This window comes from Mus musculus, chromosome 11 (assembly GCF_000001635.26).
Source record: "Mus musculus strain C57BL/6J chromosome 11, GRCm38.p6 C57BL/6J".
NCBI lineage: Eukaryota > Metazoa > Chordata > Mammalia > Rodentia > Muridae > Mus > Mus musculus.
This window is the reverse complement of record NC_000077.6, coordinates 59,740,682-59,754,378: the sequence shown is the minus strand read 5'-3', so window position 1 is coordinate 59,754,378 and position 13,697 is coordinate 59,740,682. Positions and strand designations below refer to the sequence as shown.

Here is a 13,697-nt window from a genome sequence, read left to right as displayed (position 1 = left end):
TGTCTCCCGAGTGCTGGGATTAAAGGCGTGCGCCACCACACCCAGCTCTCTTTTCAACTCAAAGTCACCATCTACCCTTCCCCCAAATTCTGAAATCCTTACTGATGCTCTACTGTATGGGGGCTACCCTAGATTTCTGGTTTATGAGAGGGAGAGGGATGTTAAACACTGAACCCCAGACTATTATTCAGTTAAGAATTCAGAATTCCACTGGGCATTGGTGGCACAGCCTTTAATCCCAGCACTTGGGAGGCAGAGGCAGGCAGATCTCTGTAGATTCAAGGCCAGCCTGGTCTACAGATTGAGTTCCAGGACAGCCAGGAACTCCACAAAGAAACCCTACCTCGAAAAACAAACACCTCGGTATGCAGTCTACAGGCCAGAGGGCTCATTCTGATAGTTTAGAAGATTACTTAATTTCATTTTACCTAAGGGCACAGAAAATGGAAAAGCCAAAGTGCTAGTAACCATCTATCAGGCTCATACAGTCAACAAAACAAAACCAAAGGCAAAACAGGCAGAAGTGGCAGAACTTCAATCGGCTGTTACGGAAAGAGCATAAGACTACACCTGAAATCTGCTGAGGAAGATGCTCAAAAACGGGCAAAACCCAACCCTATGCAGGCTGAGCACACATCTCAAATAGTTCACTTGAGTATTCTAGATTTTAGGGTTTCTTGTTTTCCTTTTAAAATGATTCTGGAGTAACTGTATACATTGTAGGAGTAACTGTATACATTGTAGGAGTAACTGTATACATTGTAGGCCAAACATAAGGATGAACTTCAACCATGTTACATCTTTACTTTAGACATGTTATGGTTTGTACATGTGATTTGAACATTTTGCTTTGTTTTGCCATGCTGGAGATTGAACCCCCAGGGCTTTATGGATTATGCAGATGCTGTAACACTGGGACCATACCCCCAGCCCACTATATTATAGTATTTAGTAATTTTATATAAAAACAAAACTTCATGGCAGGGAATTTTCTGCTTGTGTCAGGGTGACAACTAAAAGTCTTTTGGATTTTGAAGCATTTAAAGATTAATCCTGTAACTTCTTTGGTCACAGAATTCACTGTTGACATAAATATATGTGCAGATATAATTGGACATATTTGATGAGAATCCTATGCTATAACACAAGAGCTAGCTTATATGGTTCTATACAAGATGTTAGAATGCCTCCATCTAATGCCTGCTCAACCGGATCTCACCATAGCCCCAGGCCACATCCCTATTTTACCATAGTACAAAGAATATGTGCTTTTATTGAACAGTTTTTTACATGCAGGGAGGGAGCTGCCCCACATTACCTCCTTCTCTAGCAGAGAGGTGAGCTCATGTGTGGAGAGCCGCTCACTTCTGTCCTCCAAGGATAGGTGCAGAGGGGCAATGGGCACCTGTTTCTCCTCCCTGAGAGGGGTGGTCTCCACTTGATGCCAACGCTGCTCAATTTCCACGTGGACATTCTGTGTCTTGAGGTCAGGGGTTCCCAGCAGCCCTGGGCTCCGGTCGATGTCCATACGTAGGGCTGTGTCCTCCATTCCTGGTCCATCAATGGTGTCCAGCATCCCAAAGCGCTTGCGGCGTTCTTCTCGACGTCGAGCTCGTTCACGCTCCAGCTCACCTGGCTCGGCTTCAAGACACCCAGGGTCACCAGAATCAGAAGACCCAACAGCGCTGGCCCTTTCTTGAGCCAGGGCCTGTTGTATAGGGCGGAATTCAGCCCAGTCAAAGGTCTTGGAGCGACCCTCCCGCCTCCGCTCTCGAGCACGGCTCTTCTTTTGTTCAGGATCTGGCTCTCCTGGCTCAGCTTCTTGCTTCTCAGTTGACCTTGAGCAGGTCTCAAAAGATGTGCTTTTATTCTTTCCCTCAGGCAATGAGCTGTGGGGCAGTAAGGAAACACAGGAGCTGTCAGGGAGCTTGGACACTTTAGAAGGTCACAGGGTCAGCCAGCCCACACACCAAAGTGCCTTCTGAGTGTGGATGGAAGAGTGCTCCACATGTACTTGGTCCTCCCTTGGAGAACTCAAACCTAGTTGATGGGGATGGGAAGGGAAAAGAGCCTCCGCTATTCCTGAGACTTCAGTTTTCATCCTTAAAAATGGAGTAACACTGTATGCAGGGAATGTCATGGCAGTCCTATCATGGATGACAGGGATAAAGCCAATGGACTTTTATTAGTCCCAGGAGAGAGACAGGCCTATCCACTATCCAGACCCTTGGTGAGGTTGGTTATGAAGCAACCCTACACTATGCAGTGACAGAATGATTGAGAACTAGCCCTTCTCAGAAGGACTCAGGGATTTCAATAAACAGGAGACACCCTCATTTTGATTTCAAAACTTAACTCTGACTCCAGGCATGACAGGTCAGAGTGAGGTTGTGACTATCTGTTGGTCAAGGGGACAAGTGACTCAGGTAGTCGTAAGCCCACACAATCAGATGGAAGGTAGCATAATGCCCACCACTTTGAGGAAGGAGGTGACTAGGGGCACAGCCATGCATATCAATCCTGTTAGTCCTTCAAACTACACAGAGACAACAGGAGTTGGTTAGCATGAAGGATAGCTGTCTCTTCCCAGTCTTCCCCAAGGAAGAGGCCTCCACTCCAGCAGGAGAGAGGGGTAAGACATTACTATTGGCATTATGGAAAGGGGCTAACTGGGCTCATTGGGCATAAGTCCCAGTGACTGCTAGATAGCCCTGGTCTCGTCCAAGTCGTAACAGAATCAGAAGTATCAGACTTTGTGATAGGATGGCCCAAGGGGAAAGAGCCAAGGAGCACTTGTATTTATGTCAGGACCAACAAAGGAGATTGTCAAAGGGACATCAAAAGAGAAAGTGATTCCCTTGGGTCACCTGTTATAGAAGCAAGCAGTAAAAACCAAAGAGCTCACAACGGTCCACTAAAAATGAGTTGAATGTGTCTATATGACCCAGCACATGGTAGGCTAGGCAGGATGGCAGAGGGAGAGGCCAACCTGAGCAATATAGTGAGATCCTTGCACAGGGAAAACCAAAACAACCCTGAGTGGACCTTTTGGTGGAATTTTGAGAAAATTGGTGACATCTCAGGTCTATGTGGGGAGTTGACACTGACACCTGGGAGCAGGGACAGTTATGCTTCTCAACAGTTATGCTCCTGGGGGAGGATGTCCCAACCCAGAAGTACTGTAGTCATGTGAGACGGTCTCAGCATAGACAACATGGCAGAAATGAGAAGAGAGCTCTGACACTGCTGTCCTTGCTTCTAATACCTTCTGATGGGCCAAACAGAACAACACAGGCTAAAAAACAGTGGGTGTAGAGGCATCATATAAGCTTGAAGACACATTAAACTATAAAGTAGATTCTAGCCAGGAAGACCAGTGGACGAGAGAGAGATACAGGGTCTTTAGGTTCATGCCTTGGGCCTCAGTCCTTCCATGGAACATAGCATAAACATGCACAAGTGAGTGTTCTCGACACCAGCCCTAGACATTTCAACCCTCCCTCCCTCCCTCTGCATGCCACCTCAGAAGAGCAGCTCAGGTGTCTTTCACTTTGCTATAGGGCTCTTCTCTTGACTGGAGGAGCCATGGGGGTAGGGAGGCCACTGTTCATTTTCAACAGTTTTTTTTAAAAGAAATTAAAAAAAAATTTTTTTTTAATGTGTATGGGTGTTTTGCCTGCATGTACATCTGTGTATCAAGTACACGCAGTGTCTATGGGGGCCAGAAAAGGATGTTGGCTCTCCTGGAACTCAGTGGGTGCAGAGACTTGAACCTGGGTCCTCTGAAAGAGCAGCCATCTGTCTAACCCCCTAGCACAGTTCTTGAAGAGTGACAGAGGGCTATTTTATGGATAAAAGTAGGCCTTGCAGACCCACACTGGTCCTGTACTGCAGCAGTCAGGATGCTGTTTACTGACGAGTAAAGAAACGACCATATAACAATCCCTGGAAGGGGACTGAAGACAGGAGGTCAGGCTTCCTTTCCTGCTCATTCAACAAGAAATAGAGCCAGACAGACAGAGCGTTGAGGAAAGAATAGGTACAGCCAATGCTGTCACAGGCCAACATACACCGAAACCTCTGATCCCAAAACCATACTTGGCAGCAACATGAACCAAGAGAGGCAGAAAGTACTCAAGGTGAGACCTGGGTGAAGAACAGTAAGACTTGTCACACATGGAGCCTCTGGGTTGTCCTGAAGATGAACACTGGGAGATCTAGAATCTTCAGAATAGAATGCCTCCCCTTTCTATTCTGCATGTTCTAAGAAATACACACAATAGCACATTAACACAAGGGAACAGAGTTTTCAAATGTGGGCTTCAGGACCCACCTGAGACAGAAGTATCTCCCGATTATGTTACCAACCAGGCAGATGTACGACTCTAATGAAGAAGTGAAAAACAACAGTGCAAACTACAGTAGACATAAAGCAAAACTCTGCTTCCACCCAGAGCTAGAGTGCAGCTACCAGCGAAGGCCCACAGTGGAGCCTGAACCCAGTCTGAGGGCTAAACTCTGCTGACAAAGACCTCCACTCTGAGAACAGGCATGAGAGTGACCTGTGTGGCTTATCAGGCCAGCTCAACGTAAGGAAGGTCAGCAGAGGAAGAAAAGCAAAGAATCACAGGGAACATGGAACCAGCTGACAGTGGGCCAGGAGGAAAGGAATTCATGTTGGAGTGTAGTTGGGCTCAGGCCTCGGGGAATGCCAGGTACCCTAGGGCAATTAGCAAGGCCTTCATCTTACCTGGTCACATCTGGGGCAGATGCTGGGAGCACATGTTTCATAATGGTCTGGATCCAGTTCCGTCGTATGCCAGATGTCATGGCTGAGAGGGTGAACTCACCCTCCTTGGTCTACACAAAAAAATACTAACCATTAGTGGTCAGCCCATTGGGGTGACTGCTGCCTCCATCTCTAAAATAAACAAAGTCCCAAAAGGAAGAGGGCTAGGCTAGGTGATTTTTCGAGGAATGTTGTATAGGACCTGCTTGAGACAGGCAGGCTAATACGGCCACACCTTGGGGAGTGGTGAACTAAATGTCCCCTAAACAAGGCAGTGCACACTTGCTACTTGCTGGCACATAGACAGACTATCACATGTGTTCTTCTCTTCAAAGATCTTGGCTAGCCCTAGGGACAGGACACAAAACTGGCTGGGAGCAGGGAGAACAATGGCCCAGCCTCCACATAGGTGCACAGTACATGTCCAGAATTCTGGGTGACTAGAGAGCTACTGTGGTCTGCCTAGGCCCCACATTTGGTGGTGATAGTGACGAGATGATATAAGGAACAGAGTGCCACATCAGAAAGAACAAATAACAACCTTGAACCCAGGTTTAGAGATGGATACCAAATAAAAGGAGAGTAACCCAGTTGACTATAACCATTATGAAGCTATGAAGCCTCACTGAAGCAGGCAAATGTACTAGAAGCCCCTTAACCTGATTCCAGCAGCCCTTATCTTTTATTCTCCACACTCTTCATCCTTCCAATGGTCCTACACTCCAGTATAAAAAGAAAAGAAAAAGAACAATTTCCGCAACAAAGCCTTTTAAAGGCCTTGGGGGAAAAGATATAGAAACCCATTTTTTTTTTTTTTTTGTCCATACCATGTATCAGGAGTACAGGTCAGTAGCCACAGGATAGAGATATCACCACTAATAGGGAAGATGGAACACTGACCACATGTGGTAAGATATAACTCTGCTGGCAACTCCATCCATCCCCAGACTCACATGTATCTGAAAGCCATAGTTTCTCTGGACTGGATACTCAGTGACATCATAGCAAGTGGACAAGTTAATTTCTCCATCTAGGTCAGCTGCCTGCAGAGAAAAATGAGAGGGCGTGAGGAGGTCCAGGAAGAGAGGACGCCCGAGTGAGCATGCTTCTGTGATGTCTTTACAGGACTAGACAGGACCATTCTACAAGCGCTGTCCCTTGGGGTGTCAATACCACCATTTCTCTGTGTATCTAGCCAAAGAAATTCTACAGTGATCCCCAAATGTTTTCTTATTAAAATCCTTCTACATGCTTAAAAAGTAAGAAGACCCTCTGTGCTGGTTAGATTTGTGTCAACTTGGCATAAACTAGGGTCAAAAAAAAAAAAAAGAACCTTAATTGAGGGATTGCCTCTGGGCAAGCTGGTGGAGCATTTTCTTGGTGTAGAAGGGCCTAGTCCACCATGGGCATTTTGACCCTGGGGCAGGTGGTCCTGGATAGTATAAGAAAAAAACTGAGCAAGCCAGCCATAGAGAGCAAGCAAGGCAGTAGCAGTCTTCCCGTCTCTGCTTCAGCTGCTGACCTGACTTCCCTCTGTGATGGACTATAGACTGTAAGGTGAAATAAACCCTTTCTTCTTCAAACTGCTATAGGCCATTGTGTTTATCACAACAACAACAACAACAAAACAGACTAGGACACACTCTTAAGAATTTTGTTTATGTTAAGTTTAACTATTGATGATATTTTCTGTATTGAAAATAGAAAATTTAAACATTATTCACTTAAGAAAAACTTTAATAAAAGCTGGATATGGCAGTTCACATCTAGAATTTGAGCACTTGGGAGGTTTGAGAAGAGCACTTCAAGTTTAAAGCTAGTTTGAATCACATACTAAACCCACTTCATATTTAAATTAAAATTAAAAAATAATCAAAATCTGCTCCAGCCACAGTCACTGTCTATAGAGTGGCAGTGTTCACACTTCTGCAGCCTCTACACCTGTCCTGGGAGAGGATGCTGGGCTCTTCTGCTTCTCAGTCAGTTTCCCAGGTACCGTTTTGGCTAACATATATGAAGAGAAAGTGATCTAACACAGAGATGGGAAAGGGAGAATTTTCAAGGACTTGGCTGGCTGGTCTGTCTTGATGAGTAGTCATGTCTTAAAGCTTAACTGCAGCGTGGAATCTGCAGTTCTATCAAGTGAGTGTCCTGTGCTGTTAATAATGAAATCAGGGGAGTCGGGCGTGGTGGCGCACGACTTTAATCCCAGCACTCGGGAGGCAGAGGCAGGCGGATTTCTGAGTTCGAGGCCAGCCTGGTCTACAAAGTGAGCTCCAGGACAGCCAGGGCTATACAGAGAAACCCTGTCTCGAAAAAAAAAAAAAAAAAGAAAAAGAAAAAAGAAATCAGGGTTCTTCTATCCTTTCAACAGCTCTTTTGCCAGGCTTATTCTGTAGCTTTATAATTGGTCACAGACAATACCAAATGTCTATAGAATTCATTCCGCAGGAGCAAAATCTATGCAATCCCTGCCTATGTCACCAGCAGAACTTGCAGATTAATAGAAGCTGCTAAGATGATGAACAAAACCTTCCAACATTTTCACTTTCTCTTCTTGAGTCAAGGTCTCTGAATACTGTATAAGTTGGTCTCAAATTCTTGGATTCAAGTGATTCCTCTGCTTCAGTGCCTTGAGTAGCAGAAACAATAATAGATGTGTCACGTGCCCAGACTAGGCTATTCTTTGAAAGTATTTCTTTTTATATGTGTGAATGTTTTATCTGTATGCCTATATGCGTATTATGGGTGAGTAGTGCCTGCCAGTAGGTGGCACTGGATCCCCTGGAACTGAAGGTACATGGGTTGTGAACCCTATGTGGTCCACTATAAGAGCAGCAAGATCTCTTAACTGCTGATCTAACTTTCTAACCCAAATTGCTATTTTTTATTGTTTGTTTTGAAAGTTCAAACTCTATTCATTACTGGCAATAAATTGTTCTTGAAGAAATAGATTCCTGGTTTGTTTTCATGAAAATGCCTCCCAAACTCAAAATTGAGTGACCAGAGTTTATCTGTCAGCTGTCTCTTCAAGTAATAGTCCACAAAGAAGTGGACTATTACTTGAAGTTCAGTTGGTAACTCAGTAACTTCTTCGGTAAGGCTTTGGCATGCAGCTGAATGGCTGATGGACATTTCCCACTTAAAGACCATTAAAAAGGGGATGTTCAACAAAGATGCTCCCTACACAGTTCTGATAACTGAGTTCCATCCCTAGAACACATTTAAAGATACTAGGAAAGAATCAACATCACAATTACCCTCAGATGTCCACAAGAGAGTCGTGACATGTTTGTACCCACACATAGAAGATCATGCACACACGTGTGCACATACACGAACATAGTAATAATAAAAGTTAAAAAAAAAGAACACTATAGAGAATGGCATTCAAATGCTGCAACTTAAAAATACCAGGAACCTATTTTATTGTTTTTAAATATCATTAACTGTAGGGCAATACAAGCCTGTTGACTGTTGGTATAATCTGACTCTGGCCTGTTGTCAAGGCACTGGCAGTTTTATGTACTTCTGCTTTTGTGCCATCCGTGTTATATAAACACAGCTCTAGCAGTTTTGACTTTCACAACACATTTCACTGAACACTTGTATCTTCAACAGGTAACATGCTCGTGACTAAGCCTGACGATCTGAGCTCAATCCCTGGAGAAGGCGAGAACTCCTACACGTTGGCCATGCTGTGGCACACACAAAGAAAGTTTTGAGTACTAGGTCTACCTTTGCTCAAAGTGTACCCTGCCTATCTCATCACCAGCCTCCTCTTGGAGGCCGATCTCAGGAATTTAAATACATAAACCAGCCAAGAGATTCTGTTCCTTCCACCCCCCTCCCCCGACTTAAGAGCATGGAATGGCAAATGTGAGGTTCGTGAGGATGGATGGTGATTCTGAAGGACCCCAGATGGAGTTAGCAGGGGTAAAGCAGGACAGAGATTTGTCAGGTTGTTCAAAAGACTTTGTTGTAGGTGAAGGAAAGAGCCCTTCTGGTTGGTCTTCTAGGAGTGGTGAGGAAATGGCTCATTTGGTAAAGTGCTGGCTGTGTGGTAGGAGATGAGACAACTGGCTCCTCCACACGCTGTCCTCTGACACCCACTAGTGTCCCATGGCAAGTGTTTCCCCCCACGGCCTAGTACACACAAAAAATGATTTATTGAATATAAGTTCCTCTACCACAAGGCACAGCAAGACATAAGTTAACCAAGACATAAGTGACTCAATTTACCACAATTTTTTTTTTGTTGAAAACCAAAGACAAAACTAGACCTGAGTTCACCCAGAGTGCTAACTTCATTGTTCTTTCATTTTTTAGGTTTACTTGTATGAGTATTTTGCGTGTGCGCATGCCTATGTATCGCATGTGTACCTGGAGCTTGTGGAGAAGAGAGCACCAGATCCCTTGGAACTCGAGTTACAGATGGTAGTGAGTCTTTATGTAGGTGTAGAAACCCAGATCCTCTACAAAACCCAGTGCTCTTAACTGTTGAGCCATCTCTCCAGCCCAACTTCATTGTTCTTAAAAGAATATAGAAAACAAAGTAGTCAAAGCCCACTGCATCAAGATACCGAACTCAAGTCCTTAGAGAATGACCATAATATCTGAGGAGGGCAACAGTTCTGCCATCAAAGCTGGCCCATCTGCATGTACTGTCCCAGTAGACTGAAACCATGACACCCAAGGCAGTAGGCTACCTTTTCACAGACTTCAGCCCTGGACTTTTAGATGCCACTTATGCCTTGTAGTGTTCTCACCTCCTCAGCCACGGAATCCCTGTAGTATCTCAGGCTCTGATCTGCCAGGACAAACCAGTGTTTCTTCCACTAAGGGAGAGAAAGATAAAACATCCAACTACCCTGCAAACACAGCTGACGTCCCTCCCTGACCCCAGCTGAGTCTAGCACCTGGAGATACAGGTAAAGCAGGCAACAGAGGGCTGTTCTGGCAGGCAGCCATGCGCTCATGGCCTCAGGGAGGCCCTGCTTAGATGCACTGCAGCAATGAGGCAGTGGAGAGTAGTGGGCCTTGGCCAGCTCTGTGCCCCAGTGTGTGGTTGGTGATGGTGCTTCGCAGGCCTCCATCCTAACTGCAGAGACTGCAGACAGTTCTGGGTCCATCACACAGAACGGTGGCTGTGAAAGGTGCTGAGAGGCACAGTCACTTGGCTGACACACCAGTGTGAGCACACTGTGCCAGCAGGTACAAACTAACCTGCAAAAGTCCCAATCTTCGTTCTGAGGAAGGGAACTTGAGTCTTCAGGTAAAGGCAAGGGCATTAAATAGGGTGGAAGAAGGAGAAGAGGGGATGCTTTGGCACAGTCTCCCAAGGCAAACGGAGCTAGGAGAGCAGACTGGGTTTCTATAGGCTTCTAAGGCAAGGGCCTAACGTGCTTCTGGCTAAGGTGAGGCTTGCAAATTCTTCCTATTTGGACTTAATATTTACAATTCACAATTCTAGGGTGCCCTTAAAGATGAGATGGTCTAACACAAGGGTTTTGCAGCCTTATGTGTCTGCCATGTATAGCTGCCTTGCATGGAAACACAAGCCACCCCACAGCCATAGGCTCTGAGGAAGCACAGACTCTAAGAGAATTTTTAGGAGCAATCATAGGCAGGAACTGTAGGATGTTGTAGGTTGTCTGCAGGCCAAAAGCATGAATCAGGGCTCACCAACCCCACCAGGGACAAGCTGGGACTTGCATCTGCTCCCCAGTCCTCCAGGCCTCAGCGCTTACACACACACTCACCTGGCCATCCTCATACTGCTTGGTTAGCCAGCCTTTCTTGAAATTCAGCAGGTCAGGCTGAGAAAGAAAAAAGAGAGGAGCTCAAGGGAAACCATCTGGGTTCCCCAGTGATGGACAACTATGCTTAACAGGGTTGTTTCTATGTAGATGAAGCAGCAGCAGAAACAGTTTCCACCACCTTCCAGACAAGCCTGCCTACTCTCTTGCCCAGAGGCATGTGTCCCTGAGAAAGTAGTTGAGGGACAAACCTGGGCCATGGAGCACAGGCTGCCTGGCTGCTGGTCTAAGGTCTCTATCCTGGCTTATTCAGGGCTTTGCTCATTCTGCCTTGGGTCATAGCATGGGCCCAGATGGAGAGTCCCCAGGCATGTTAAGTACACGGGGACACCTGCTGAAAGGGGAATCCAAAGGCTTCAGCTGAGGCTGCAGAAGGACAAGCCTGAGAGGCAAACCATGTCCGGGGTAGACAAAGCAGTAGCAACAACCTTGTCCAACTTTAAGGTTACTCTTATACCAGGAAGAAGTTCTGTTTTATTCCCTACACAGGAAGGTAGGTCAGGACCATCAGCAGGTCTGAGTGGGTGCTGCTCTAGTGAGGAGCTTCCTGCATTCCGCTGGGGACAAAGTTCTCATTTGCTACAAGTATACCCGGAAGGACAGGCTTTGAAGACCCCAGCTACCCCTTCTGTGGTCCCCAGTGCTCTTAGGTCTCTTCCACAGCTGTCCTGATCAGAAACTGGTTTTGATTACTCCAAGGACAGGGATTGATCCAGAGAAGTGACACCAACCAGGACAGGCATCCTGGGAGTCCCTGCTCCATTGTGGAGAGGCCACAGCAGGCTCTTGCCATGCCACAACTGAACAAAGAAGGATGAGGCTTCCCTTTGTGGAGCCTTCTGTAACCCATGCTTCCTTCACAAGACTTCCTTCCACAAGAATTGTTTGAAGAACCAACAGCAGTGGAGACAAACTTTAGCATGCTCCAGCCCTGAGACCTGTACAAAGGGAAGTCCCCTTTTGATGGTGCACAGCTGTTGCTTCAGGAGACTTGGGATGAAGGCCCGCTCACTGCCTGCTGAGCTGCTGCTCTATGAAAGATTCTTAAACCTTCTGCTGTGGTTATCATTGTTGTGCCTGCCTCAAGGAATGGTGGAAGCTGGTCCCTGTGGCTCGTTCCTCTCTGGGTCTCTGGTGGTTGCCAGGAATAGTGGCTACCAGCTGAGCTGATAGAGAACCTGCTCTGGCTGGGGGATGAGAGCTGGTAAGTGTGCCACGTCTCCTGGAAGGCTGTAGGCTGTGCTGAGGAACCAGGCCGAACTTTGTCTGCAGCTTCATTCCTGTACATACCCTCAAATGGGACAAACTGTCAACACCACATGGATCCTGTTCCAAAGTGCCACAAAAATAAACACCAAAAGCAAGACAGTAGAGGTCAAGTTGGGGCTTTACACCCGCAGTGGCCTTGTGCAGCCGCCTGTGCAGAGACCTCCATGTGCTGCTACTCAGGGTGCCACACAGCCCCCAGTCCTGGTGGACCCAGGAGAGGGAAGAATGGTCAGTTGCCAATGGGTTGCAGACCAGTGGGTGGGGCACTCACAGGCATAAGGGTGGTACAGAGGGAGGGCCAGTGTGGACATAAAGACATAAATGGACAGAGCCCAGAGTGGCCAGAAGCAGCAGTGGTAGTGGCACAGATCTCCAGAGAACTTGGCACGTGGCCTGGGCTCACCGTCATGGAGGATTCTGTGGACCTCCTGTCCAATGACTTGGCTCTTCGGTGTGGAGACAGGGGACAAGCATCTGAGAGAGGAGCTGTGGGGGCTTCGCTGGCAAAGTCCTGTGGCAGAGAGCAGCCACCCATCAGTACAGCTCAAGGCAGCCTGGGCACGCATGGGGACAACAAGTTGGGTAGTTCATCCCTCCTTGAGTGGGGCAGTGCTGTCTAGGCCCCACAGCAGGTTCTGGGATGACCCATGTCCTGGCATGCTTTGGTCAGTAGAGCAGCCTTTTCTTTGGATGCCTGGTTATCACTGGTCCCACCCAATTTTGCAGCTTCTCAGGTTACAGAAGACAGACAGCAGGCACCTCGTGAGCAACAAAGAAACTGGAAAGAAGATCTTGGGTACAGCAGGCCACAGAAGAGGCAGGTGGGCAAAAGGCTGGAGGAATCTGGGAGGAGGAGGAGGAGGAGGACGGCTGAGGTCTGATGGACCTTGTAGGCTAAGCAGAGAAACGAGGGTACAGCTTGCCACTCCAAAAACAAAAGAAGGAAAAAGGTATCATATTCGGCTTTGTTCCTGGGTGGCCTCAGTGGGAAGAAATTGTGCTAGTTACAACTGGGATCTAAAACTCATTGAAGCACCTTGTGGCACAGAAGGCTAACGCTGTAGGAGGGAGATGTGGAAGACAGGCTGATGCTCAAGAGGCTAACTGGAAAGGAACAGAGTAGAGGCCCAGAAGAAACATGTCCCTGGTATGTATGGGACTCAGAACATGTACGGCACTGTGTTCCCCAGACCCAAGCCATGCTGCCAAAGGCCCCACTTGGCCCCACACTGGAGCTCACCCGCTTTCTAGGGATGGCCCGTCTCTCACTGCGGCCCTGACGAGTGTCACTTGATGGAGTGGTCAGAATCAGCATGTTGGTTTCCATGTGCTCTGCTTTTTCAATGTCCAAGGCCTCAAATTTCTCAATTACCTGGGACCTCCTACAAAAGAGGACATGAAGCTGCTGAACTCGAGTCTCCCCGTTCCCAAGGTGGACTTCGTCTCAAGTCCAGTAGGGGCTCCTGTAGTCAGCTTGCACACCTGGCCTACCTCACTGGGCTCCAGTGTTAGCCTTTCTGTTAAACAAGTGAGGCACTGCTTACACAGTACTGATAGGACTTAGGGCACAGATTCAGTCTACTTGAGCTCCACTTTCCCCCATTCACGCTGGGCTGGAACAGCCATAGAACCTTTCCACACTGGGCCTGCACTGGCCCTGCTCCAACATTGGACTCATACAGCTTGGTACACCTTGGTAACCTCCCTGAGTCAGATACAATGAAGGACAACCACCACCTCCGCAAACATTGCACCCTCTAGTTATAATGCACCCCACAGTAGGGTGTTCAAAATTTAGCAAGATAAAAGCCCATGAATTA

General features: G+C 47.1%; 1 protein-coding gene across 17 annotated transcripts in view; it reads right to left on the bottom strand.

The window, feature by feature from the left end:
• Mprip (myosin phosphatase Rho interacting protein) overlaps positions 1–13,697 on the bottom strand; it is a 118,393-nt gene that overhangs the window by 26,484 nt on the left and 78,212 nt on the right. For 12 of the 17 annotated variants that reach the window (XR_003949455.1, NM_012027.2, NM_201245.3 and 9 more), the window contains 7 exons: positions 13,118–13,259; positions 12,281–12,388; positions 10,552–10,608; positions 9,559–9,627; positions 5,743–5,832; positions 4,751–4,860; positions 1,319–1,889 (listed from right to left, as the gene is read on the bottom strand). Coding sequence is in view for 16 of the 17 variants with exons in the window: in NM_012027.2 (NP_036157.2) it covers positions 1,319–1,889; positions 4,751–4,860; positions 5,743–5,832; positions 9,559–9,627; positions 10,552–10,608; positions 12,281–12,388; positions 13,118–13,259 (1,147 nt within the window). In the remaining variant the exon portion in view is untranslated. The remainder of the gene's footprint in view (positions 1–1,318; positions 1,890–4,750; positions 4,861–5,742; positions 5,833–9,558; positions 9,628–10,551; positions 10,609–12,280; positions 12,389–13,117; positions 13,260–13,697) is intronic. The other 5 variants (XM_006533433.2, XM_006533441.2, XM_006533440.2 and 2 more) reach the window with 1 other exon arrangement.